The sequence below is a fragment of the Artemia franciscana genome, chromosome 10 (assembly GCF_032884065.1).
Source record: "Artemia franciscana chromosome 10, ASM3288406v1, whole genome shotgun sequence".
Lineage (NCBI taxonomy): Eukaryota > Metazoa > Arthropoda > Branchiopoda > Anostraca > Artemiidae > Artemia > Artemia franciscana.
In genome coordinates, this window is record NC_088872.1 from 20,928,938 (window position 1) to 20,941,763 (window position 12,826).

The following is a 12,826-nucleotide window of genomic DNA, read 5'->3' on the forward strand; positions in this document are numbered from 1 at the left end:
AAACGAGCTGATACATCAGTGCTTGTAAGCGATAGTTTAATTTCTCAATAGCCTTTGTTTTCCTATTTAAAGAATTAAGCTGTATAGGTATGGGTTCATTTTAATTCACTGGTTCAAACACGCGGTTCCAGCTAAAGCTCTAAAGTGGCAAATGCCTAACGCTTTCAGTAGAATATAAAAAGGAAGAGAGACAATATTAAAAACTGTCAGAATGTGGCTTTAAAATCCACGTGCTACCATCAGACCACAAATGCTCACCGTGCGATAGCGTAGTGGATATCGCTCTGTTCCTGATTGAAAGGTGATTGGTTCGAATCCGCGTGTCGCAGGGAATGTCAATTGAACTGAATATCACCATAAATACTCGCAATTCCCCAATTAAACTGGCTCAAAACAGTTTAGTTATTTAACTTACAAAAATGAAAATTATACTTTCCTTTTATAAGAGAGTATTTAAAAATATACTTTAGTCAACAGGGTAAATCGATGATTAGACACCAAGTTTTGTAAGGATTATCTTAAATACACTTTCCTAAAAAAGGAAAAAAAGGAAGTTTTATTGAAATAGAGCATAGTGAGGATGGAGAACTCAACCCTGTTTCCTTTCATACACCCTTCCATAACAGACTAAACTAAACTCTTCTCTCCTTTCTCTACAAATCAATCATAGCTCACCTTTCTATTATCTTGGGAGTCAATATGTGCACCAGCACTGTGGAGTAGTTCACAAACTTCTAGATGCCCACCATTGGCAGCCAGCCATAGAGGAGAATTGCCCTTTTTGTTCTTCACATCCTCTTGTGCTCCTCTATCTAAAAGGAGGGCCACGAACTCTACATGACCCTTGTCGGCGGCAATTGTTAACGCTGTATCACGAGAAGAGGGTACGGGCGGCGCATTGACATCAGCCCCATGGTCTAGAAGAACTCTCCCTACTTCGACATAACCACCACTAGCAGCCTCCATGAGAGGAGTGAGACCGGTTTTAGCCCGATGTTCAACGTTAGCTTTTCTTTCCAGAAGAAGTTGAACTACTTCGTGTCGACCTTGGAAACATGCCAAGGTAAGGGCAGTATTTCTATTTGTTTCTATTTGAGCGTTGATGTCACTCCCCATTTCCAAGAGCAGCTTAACGGCGGCTAATAGAAAAAATAAAATTATTTACAAATATTATGACAAAATAGCAATAAGACAAAAAGATTTTTTTTACCCTTTTTCTTTGATCTTTGGTCCTGTTATTCATGTTTTTTTTTTTTTAATTTAATAAGCACAATATATTATTTAAATGTTATAATTCTTATCTGTACTACTGACAGGGGCATACCTCCTGTACTTTTGTTCTTTTTTGTATCATTCCATAAAAAATATTGTCGAAATCCCCTTTAATCTCCCTTAGTATTTTCTTTTCAAGATTCAAAACGTGTTTCTTAGAAATATTTCCTTCTAAATCACGTTGTTTGCATCTTTTTGTACATAGCTGTATGAACTATTTTCTTCATTATGAGCCTGTTCAAGCTCCTATGCTTAGGACGACTGAAAGTATTATTAATTTTCCTATACAATTAATCATACATTAAAATACTTATTTAAACAGATCAAAATCAATTCAATTCAAACAAAACAAATAAATGATTGAATGGACTAAATAGAATGAAAATGTGTTTTACACTCGAAACAACTGTTTTAAAAATGTATGATCACCAGGATTCTCAATTTAAACGATAAAAGAGGAATAATAAACGGAATAAGCCTAAAAAAAGAGAGAAAAGAAAAATGGAATATATGAGGAACAGAAAATAATAAATTTCGTAGAATAAAAAACGAACTGAATTGGGCTCTCATTTAAAACCTACTTTCGAAATTGTATAAAAGTGAAGTAAATGAAAATATCCAACCAAAGACAAGGTAGACATGAAAGCTAGAAAGAGCTTCTTTGTAGAATTTAAGCATAGAATTCTTGAACATAATGTCTCAGGCACATTTTTTTCTAGATACGAAATGGGTCTTGTGGGTTTTCAGGCGTATAAAAATATATAAAGTTGACACACTTTTTCAAAAAAAAAAGAAAAAAAAGAAAAAAAAGAAAGAAAGAAAAAAGAACAATAACAACGGATATCCTTCCTATTTCTTTCAGTTTAGAAATGATATTTTTGTTAGTAAGAGTGACGTCACTACGCTGATAGGACGATAATAACAATATTGATAAAAAGAAAGTAGAAAAAAGTAATAGAAGACTTTCTTACCAACATGTCCATTCATTGCTGCAAGCATTAGAGGCGAGATGCCTAACTTGGAACCAGTCCTTGAATTAATCTCAGCGCCATGAGCCAAAAGCAACCGGATAACATTCACATATCCACCTGAAGCAGCCAAAGACAAAGGTGTATAATCAGAAACATTTCTGTGCTCCTTATTCGCTCCTCTGTTAAGTAGAAGCTCGACCACTTCATATCGACCACCAGAACAGGCCAGGGAAAGAGCCGTATCTTTGGTTCTTTCTGACTGAGCTTCAATGTTTGCGCCTCTATTGATGAGAATTTCTACCACTTTGTCATGACCGGCCGTTGCTGCCAATATCAAAGGTGTAAAGCCTTTCTTATCTCGATGTTCTAAAAGAAGAAAAAGGAGCTTTATTTTGCTTGCTTGAGTCTTCAGTTATCACATAATATGGATAAACCCATATGTACGATGTACAATGTGGAAGACAACAATGAATTTATGCTTCTCATGTTTGATTCTTTTAGTCAAATTTGTTCTAATTATGAAGTCTAATTCTACAGTAATTATTAATTACTTCTAATTTCAAAATTAATTCTAAAAATCTAATTCTTATAAACTATTAATTCTACAGTTACATTTATCATATTTATTCATGTCAAAGGACCTAGAAGGCTTAGTGTCATTTTGGAATTTAGCATTTCAAATATTATTTTTACATTATAAGCAAAATCGATAATATGATACATATCACTACTTATTTTACTAACTCCCTTTAAAAGGATAAGATGACTACTTTGTCTTGGAATAATATAATTTTGAATGAGGTATTCTTTGCGCCACAAGGAATTACGATAAGAAATCGGAATAATTTCCACCACATTCTATCCACACCAAAGCCGCATCTGAGTGTAAACTTAGCTTGGTATTAAAAACTGGCAAATATGAGGTATTCAAACGATTTCTAATTTCCGATTTCAGCTGAAAAAAAACCGTATAAAGAAAAAGAAAAGAGGAAATGTCATAAAATTGACCGCTATACCACCAAGGAACTGTGTCCTTAGACAATAAAATTAAACAGCAAATATTTGGTTTCATTATAATACAGTGAAAAAGAGAATAAAACCAAAAAGAACCAGAAAAAAAATTCTTGTATTAAATTAGCATTATTTTCTTTCTTTAGAATCCATCTGAAAACCATTGACAAATTCTGGATTACTTTAACATATTAAAGAGCTTAAATACAAGACTTAAATTCATAAGCTTATCAAAGGGAAAATTTATAAAGGGCCTAATACAAGACATCCTTATGAAGCCTGTTATTTAATCAAATTAAATAGCAATTTGTGATCTTCACTCACAAGCATTTATGCATGTTTAAAAATAACTTTTTAATATTTTTTCCCTTACCTATATCAGCTCCTCTGGACAAAAGAAGTTCGACTAGATCGTCATGTCCTCCTGTACAAGCCAGGGTAAGAGCCGTGTCATGATTTGATTCGGTTTTGGAGTCAAGTTCCCAAACAGGCGAAGCATGATGGTATTGGGTAGGTGTCGCAGCCGCTGTAGTAGTCTGCGATGTAGGATAGGTACCATTTGTTGTTAGATTGGAGCCACTGGGGGGCACTATCTGCGCAAGCGTTGGAACTAGAAAATAAAAGAACACTCCTTAACTACGCTTACAAACAACCAATGGCAAAAAAGGAAAACATGGGCGAAAAAGTGGCGAAAAAATCGGAAAAAATAAACTTACTTACTTAGACTTAGGTCCTCTCACGCCTGAAGGTGCATAAGGCAGCAACAGTGGTTCGCCACGACGACTTATCCAGAGCCCTCGACCAAAGCTCCTTCATCGAAGACCTAGCCAATTTCGCCTTCTTCTCTAACATCCTGCCAATGGTCATTTTGGGTTCCCCTGACTTGCGAAGACCAGGGGGTGTCACACCATATGTCATGAGGCAGCCTTCCATCACCCATTCGCACCATGTGTCCCTAATACATCCATCGTCGCTTTCTAATGACATCAAGGATGGGGGTATGATTTCTCATGCTATAAATTTCGTCATTTCTTATTCTCTCCGCCCAATGTATATTCAAAATAGATCTAAGGCAGTTATTATCGAATGCCCGTAGTCGTTTTCCTAGTTGCGCAGTGATGCTACAAGTTTCACAGCAATATGTAAGGACGGAGAGGATATTGCTATTATAAATTCTGAGGTTTAGCTTATCGGAATATTTGTTATTTCTCCAAACATTTCTTAGACAATTGAAGGCAAAGTCAGCCAATGCTATTCGGCACAAAATTTCTCTTTCAGGATTGACATCTTGCGTAAGAATGCTGCTTACGCAAGTTCAAGATATTCGAACTCTCTCACTACTTCAATTTCCTCATTATTGACCAAGAGTCCTGCAGTTAAGTCAGGAATCACCGCATTTGACATTGATTTAGTCTCGTTAGCGTTTATGGAGAGTCCAACAGCCTTTGCCACACGCACAAGTACATTTATATTGTGTTTTATGGCTTCTGATTCGTGAGCGAAGCGTGCAATATCGTCCGCAAAAACACCATCATGAAGTTAAAAATATAAAACTGAAGAATAAATAAAGAGAGGAGAGAGGAGAGAGAGGAGAGAGAGAGAGAGGAGAGAGAGAGAGAGAGAGAGAGAGAGAGAGAGAGAGAGAGAGAGAGAGAGAGAGAGAGAGAGAGAGAGAGAGAGAGAGAGAGAGAGAGAGAGAGAGAGAGAAGGGGGAGGGCGAGGGGCACGGCATAAAAAACATGAGATAGATATTCTACATGAAAACAAGATATAAGATTAATGACAACACTTGAAAAGACAGGATGACTCGGGATGCCAAATTAAAGCCATACTCCTTGTTTAGTGATTTTTTTTTCTGTTTCTTCAAGGAATTAAATGATGTTTTTAGTCAAGCAATAAGGACAAGCAGGTTTAGTTATCCTCAGTTTTGCAACCGTGAGAGTAGGACGAAATATTACAAGGATTACACAAAAGACTCGATGATTGTTCCACAATTACTTGTCATAAATAATTCTCAAAAAGCGTGGATACCGGAATTCTCCCTGCTGCCATGAGTGCGGATATACACACTGCTGTTATCCTTTAAGAAACAGTAAACAGAAATGCTTCCCCAAAGAGCTATTTACAATCCATAAATGATAACAGCAGTGAGTAATTTAGAACAGATACACGCTACTAGTTGTAAACTCGGAAGATACGGCATTTTTTGACCGTAAACTTTTAGTATATACTTTAATTTCCTTCAATTTCTTTTTAAAAAAATGGATGCAAAAGAAATTCATAACAGTTTACGCCAACTAATTCGTTAAACACAGAAAACAACAAATAAAAAAACACAATACAGTAAAAAAAAAGAAAAAAAAGAACACCAGAATGGATTAACTGATAAAGAGCAACATTTTTCGCAAAAAAATAGTATGTACCTTCCCACAGCTAATTTTTTTATTTTGACTTCAATATTTTTATTAGCATATGGATATCTTGTAAAAGTAATGCAGTTTTAAAGTGATATGTTTTCATTGCTCTCAATATAAACAGTGAACGGCCACGACGTGAAGTTTGCCACAAAATGAGTGGAACCTTACACAAACGACGCCTTTTTTTAGGCGATGATCCAACTGAGTGAAATCAAAGTACCCCAACAAAATACAAGACAACAGGTAGATATACTTAACAAAATGTCAAACTCTTGCTTGAATTTAATACTTTAAGCCCAGCAGAGAGCAAGAAACCTTTGTCGAGCCTGTCAAACCCATAGTAGAAGAAGCAATGGTAAAATTTACTCTGCTAAGAGGGATCTTCAGAAAGAATCGAGAGAAAAGAAATAAAATAAAAAAAGAATCGAGAAATACGAAATAAATAAAGTATATAAATGTGGGAGAGTATGTAAAGGCCCAAGAGTCTAAACAACTTGACACAATACTTTGTACAGTCAGAATGTACCTTGAACTTGTTGGTTGTTCGCAGCTTGCACTGTTGCTGCAGGCACATAGGTAGAGGTTGTGCTGGTTTGAGACACATCAAAGTAGTTTAGTGGTAAATTATATTCTTGAAGATTCGATATGTACTGATCCGCACTTCCAAGAGTTCCTGTTGCAGAAGGTAGTCCTATTCCCAATTGGGTCCCCACATTCATGGACAAATTGGCATTTGGTAATTGAGTAACAGGAACACCACCTGAAACGTATGTGCAAAATAGTATAATGTCAATAAAAAAAACGAGAGAGAGAGAGAGAGAGAGAGAGAGAGAGAGAGAGAGAGAGAGAGAGAGAGAGAAAGAGAGAGAGAGAGAGAGAGAGAGAGAGAGAGAGAGAGAGAGAGAGAGAGAGATAAAGAGAGATAAAGAGAGAGAGAGAGAGAGAGAGAGAGAGAGGACTGTGACATAAAATTTGACACACATCCTATAGCAGATGGGTGCTCAACTACTGCTGCCTTTGCGGGAGCAGGTAGGATATCAGTGCAGGGGTGGGATAGTGAATATGTGTTTAAGTGGATTTCCCAAATGGACGCACATCAAAATATCTTTAAGCAACTTCCATCTAAAAATAGAGCTTTAGTAAATCAGTCTCAGCAATAAACATGACCAGGAATGGGAATGGGGACAAGTCTCCTATCGCTCCTAAAGCTAAAAAGCATAAAGGATTTATGAAAGAGGATTTGTTCACTTCAGCTAATCCAAAAAGGTCTTTTCTGAAGCCTTGCCCCCAAGGAAAATACTGCCTCTGAACTCTCCCGAGGTGAAATCTTTGTTTACAAAGGTTATTTATTATTCTTCTACGCAGATCTAAATGCAGGATATAACAAGGTAAACAGAGAGTATATGGTGTTGGAATACGTTTTATCACTATATAGCTATCATTACTAAAATTAAAGGCCACTCTGTATCATAGTCTAGTGCCTCCCAGCTACGATTGTGATGTGATCTTGTGGATTCTAAACGGCCACCAAGACAGCGACAGTAGACAATATCTTAAATTTTATTTAATAATACCCAGTTTAAAATAATAACCCACATACGGAGGCAGAAATAATAGAACGATTGCATCCACCAAGTAGTTCTTTTAACTGATAGTTTCTTTCCCTTTAACAAGTAACCAAAGTCCTCCTCTTGCAAAATTTAAGCAACAGATATATTTACAAATTGAAACTCCAACAAAATTGAACGTTAGACTTTTATTCGAAAAAAGTAACACTACTATTTACATAGCTTAGAAATTTTAAACGAAATTATACTAAAATTTAAAATAATTCGCAATTAGAAAAACTTTCCAAATCTTTAGAAATTTAAGCTTTCCATAGTTATTGTGTTGCAAAAACACACAAACCAATTTAGCAACTAAATCCCATTTGTATTGAAACCGGATCACCTTTTTTGTAATATGTTGTTAAGTAATGATTCTTCTTTTACTCTAGACATTAACTAAGATTACAACGCTCAATAAACCAGTCCATAAATAAGATTTTGTAAATAAATTCAAATGAGCCAAATCAGAACTTCTGGGTGGAGTACCGCCCATCCCTTCATTAACAACCACATGTGCCAGGCATGTGGCATAGACACAATAGGAGGATTCCAGGCCCGATCCTATCGAAATCCAGTCATTTCTTTATTTTCTATGGAGTTTCCCATAATTTTTAGTAGGGTTCACTTACAGTCCACTAAAGTTCCCCCATTCCCCACACAATTCATGCATGCATTTGCGCCTGATATAGACGTCTTGTAGTTGAATTTTCTGTATTTCAAGAACGCCCAGATTCCAGATTGTTGACGTTCCCTTCTCGAACTCTGAAGCCATAGGCTAGGTTCAGATCAAAAGTAAAACGAGATTTTTTTATTCTACACAGTAACTTTTCTTTTTTATCAAAATATAAAAAACTGTTTTATATTTATTGACAACCAACCAAATCTGCAGATAATAGTGGAATCGGAGTGGATCTTTCATGGGTTATGACCAGAAAACGTGGCAACCAGAAACGGCGCTGCAGGGTAATCTTGGGAAGTGGTGCCCGTCGAGGATATTACAGCCTAGTAGACAAAACACCATTGCATTGGATTTTAACTATAGGATAATTCTTCAGAATTTTGTTAGTTTTGGGGGGTTGAATAGCCTCTTCCTGGCTTTGTTGTCTATTATGGGATACAACTCCAATGTAGTATAATGTTTGCAGAAATGAATATATATTGTGTCGAAGGTAATGGATTGAGATTGCTGATTGCTTGTGGCACATTGGCTTTTTTTCAATAGATGAGGATTTGCAGCTGTGGAAAAACATACAGTTGCCAAGATGGACCAAAGGTTGCACAAAGTCTCCAATCAACTTGAGGTTCCAGAGACTGTCCGGTTCTAATCTGTCTTAAGCACTTTGTTCGGAATAGAGAAGAAGTACAAGTCCCCGACCTGCGCTGGTGGTACCCATTGAGTTTCATCTGGCTTCGACAGACGAATCAGGACTCTTTGAGCTAGACTTGTAAAGAGTTTTAGGAACTCATTTCGTCTGACGTATCTTGACTAACAAATCAATACACTTTGAACTAGACTTGTTAAGAGTTTCAGAAACTCATCTTCCACGGCTAGGAAACAGAAAATAGGTGATATAGAGATTATTCATCCAGGTAGGAAATTTGGGGTATATGGAAGCAAGTAAGGCTCATTTTGAATGAGGATCCTTTAAAGCCTTGTTCAATTGAAAAGGTAGTAATAATAATATAACTCTAGTTACTCATTTTGAGACCAAAATATGAAAGATATCAATCCTATTAGTATATGCCCCTGTAGAACCACCTGACGGAGACATTAGACACTCGAATGATTTTTACATACAGTTACAGGAACAAATAGACAGGACCCCAGGTAGAAATACAGTATTCTATTGTGGAATTTTAATGTCCAGATTGATAGGAATAGGAACTGATGGTATCCTAGCCTATTTAAATTGGTGTCAAGAGGGAAAATAATAAGGATTATGGACTGCTGCAATTTTATCGGTATAATAATCAAGCTAAAACCAATGCTATATTTGGTCATTATGGTGCTGATTAGACCAAGAAATGCTGCATATCAAGTTTTAAGAGAAGAAGAGAGTGGTTTTAGGAAGAAGGGGGGGGGGGGGTTGACCAAATTTTCCCTCGGACTAATAATTGAGAAGTTTATTAGTCATCACGCCCATTTAGCATTCAATTTAAAGATAAGGGAACATGCATTTGAATCGGCCGACAGAAAAGCTTTAGTGGAGGTCCTATCCTTGTATGGTATACCAGATATATACATTAAAGTGATCATTGCATAGTATGAGAACAATATTACTGGAAGAGGTAGTCAAGGTAGGAAGCGAACTTAGTAGCGGTTAATTATTTCGTATATGGAGGGGTTGTCCCCACTCACTGGGGTTCCAATAGCTTGCTCTTCGCACTTGAAGTTTTTTTTATCACCTTTAAAAGCGCTTAACGGCCTTTTTTGTTTCAGAAGTCGTTCTTAAGAAATTGGGATAAACAGTCAAACTTTCACGTAAAGAGCAAGGTATTGTACTGAAGACGAGACAACCCCTTCATATAAAGAATAATTTCCATTCGTTTTGAGTTTTAATATTGCTCCTTACTTTCAGTAGATAAAACATGTTTTTTTCTGACTGTTTTTCAAATATGTCGGTAAATCAGTAAAATCAAAAATTCAATCCCCTCAAGGGAAACCCCTTTGTGAAAAGTTCCTCCCACGCAAAGTACCCCCCCCAAAGGCAGTTATCAAATCTCTAAACTATGAAGAACAAAATGGCAATATAAAAATTTGGATCGGACAACTTTTGAAAAAAGGCGCGGGAGTAGGGCTAGCTACCCCCCAGCCTTTTTGGCTACTTAGAAGATACACTAGGAGCCTTTGATTTCCGATTATATAAGCGCTCTTCCGATCTTCTACGATCACGGTTCATTAGGATCACCCCTGGAAAAAAACCCTAAAAAACACGAACCATAGATCTTTCTTCTGGCAAAGAATACAAAATTCCACGTTTGTGTTTATAGGAGCTTCAAACCTCGGGTTCTGTAATATACTGAATCTCATGATGTGATTCTCATTAAGATCCCTAAATGTTTTGGGGGTATTTCTCCGTCTTATCAAAAAATTAGCAAATTTTCTCAGGCTCTTAACTATTAATGGGTAACATTAAACTTAAGGAATTTATATATTATGAATCAGCATTAAAACTTAATTATTTTGATGTATCAATTGCAATTAAGACTCCGTTTCTTAGAGTTTCGGTTACTATTGAATCACGCTGTTACCACCCACTGTTTGATTGGGATGCAAGCAGCTGTGCTGGCCCCAGGCGGCTTGTAACAAGTGAGTTGTTAGTCGAAGTAGTTTAGTTTGAACAATCAACAACCATATGAAACCCAGCAAAAGAAGTAGTGACACTTCTTTTTTTTCCAATGACTTAACCAAACGTAAGTAGTTGCTAAATATAATGACTAGAATGTTGAACATTTCTGTATTTTAGGCTGAGTGGATCGTTAATGCCACCACCAACAAACCCATTTAAAGGCAAAAGCATGCAATATACAAGAGTTTAGACTCGACTTCTAACCGATAGAACAAGCGGCCATGTTAGGCCACTAAACTTAGGTGGTATTTCAAGAGGAGGCACACATAATGACAGCAATAATGGTCAAATGCCACTAATGTTCGATTTAATGATTTTAATCCATTCACTAAATTAATTTCATAAATTAGTAGAATATTCAATTCCTTCGGATCCGAAATCATGAAGCCTTGGCCAGAAACTCTCAGAATAGCAACCAACACAAACTAGTATTTCTACCTCTGAAAGACAAATGGAATATTTAAACAAAGGTATCTGATGTAAAATCGCTGACACGCTTAAAGGACGTATCTTATATTTTCATACTTCTGAAATAATTGCCAAAAACCGTTTGCTAAGCTGTTCTTAAAGAGGGATCAAGCAGGGTAACACAGATCAGAATGATCAAAGTGTGACTAACCATACATTTCCCTGTTGACCTTACCTTTAAGAACAGCCTTAGAAAACGATTTTTGGCATTAATCTCTTGGGCAAAGAGTATAGGTAACTCACAAGAGTGGAAACTGGCGCTAGTGTCGACAGAGAAACCTATCAATGCCATCTAGCGTTACCAAAATTAATTGTTCTTATTAGTACAGTGAAAAAAGAAAAAAATTTCGGCAAACACTAAATGGCGTTGATAGATTTTTTTGAAGACACCAGCGCCAATTTTCACTCTTTTAATTTATCCGTACTCTTTCATCTCGACAATAATAACATAAGGCCTATAGGGGTAGCAGCGAAGATAATTATCCCTTTACAAACACATCAAAACTAGAAGCACTTGCAAAGTTAATAAGAAAGCGAATAAAAAAAAGAAATATAACAAAAACTAGAGAGCAACGTTGCGCGCACCTGATGCCAAATAGCCCGAAAGTGCATCTTCTTCGCTGCCAGCGTTTAAGCACTGGTAGGACATCTGCTGGTCATCGATATTGGCATACATGAGATTTTCAAGCGAAGGAAAGGGGGGCAAGGATGGATGATAAGGCTGATTCGATGGCGGATACGTTAATCCGTTTCCAAAGGAGAAAGTGAAATTGTGTGATGTTGGAAGTGCTATGCTTGAAGTTGTTGCTGGAGTGTTCATCTCCGTTCCACCTAGATATAAACTTACTTTCAACGCATTTTCTATTTATTACTTCTTGTTAAATGTTAGAACGAACAAGGAACGCACAACACAATAATCACCCATTAACAGACAAAACTGTACAGTGATTGTTATGAAAAAGTATACTTGTAACCCCGGGCTGTTATTAAAAGCAAAAATAGAAGACAATTTATACGATCATTTGACCATGTATATCTTTCTCTAAGCGTTTAAGCGACTCCACAAAATCTGCATTGCTAACCTTATGTATATAAAGTCGTTAAAGGTCAGAAAAAAATTTATTCACCAATTTAGCAACCAGTTTATGTACTTAAAATCCCTAGAGGAAGCTCTTGACGAGCAAAGTGATGAACGTATTACGTAACAGAGTTTATGTATTTAAAATAATGTGTGAGTAGCCATTAAAAGATTATCACAAACTAATTTTATAGCGATTTTTTTTTCGCAAATATATTAGGAAACAGTGACGGCCAATAGCAATAGCAATCGTTAGCTTGAAAAAAAAAAAAAAAAAATCCAGATCTTTTTACATTTATTCAGATCTTTTTACTTTTTACATATATATATATATATATATATATATATATATATATATATATATATATATATATATATATATATATATAAGTGAAGAATTACTAACATTCCGTTCCATATAGAAGATTGAGATTCAACACTGAATTTTTTTTTCTCTGAATGTATTTATCCTTGCTTTATTTTTCAACATTCCCAAACTCGTTGTCCAATTTTTATAGCTTGTATATCGCAACAGCGACACACAAAGGTATGTAAATCGCAACAGCAACACAAAAACATATTTTGATGAAATAATAAATGAAGGCTAGCAAAGTGGGATTAATTATCTGTAAGTCTACTTTCCTTGTTTCAT

General features: G+C 36.1%; 1 protein-coding gene across 1 annotated transcript in view; it reads right to left on the bottom strand.

Annotated features, from left to right (window-relative positions):
* The window catches only part of LOC136031904 (ankyrin repeat domain-containing protein 17-like), a 99,037-nt gene that overhangs the window by 11,881 nt on the left and 74,330 nt on the right, over window positions 1-12,826 (bottom strand). The window contains 5 exon segments of the mRNA XM_065711894.1: window positions 676-1,139; window positions 2,244-2,609; window positions 3,628-3,864; window positions 6,198-6,431; window positions 11,682-11,927. Of these exon segments, the coding sequence (XP_065567966.1) occupies window positions 676-1,139; window positions 2,244-2,609; window positions 3,628-3,864; window positions 6,198-6,431; window positions 11,682-11,927 (1,547 nt within the window).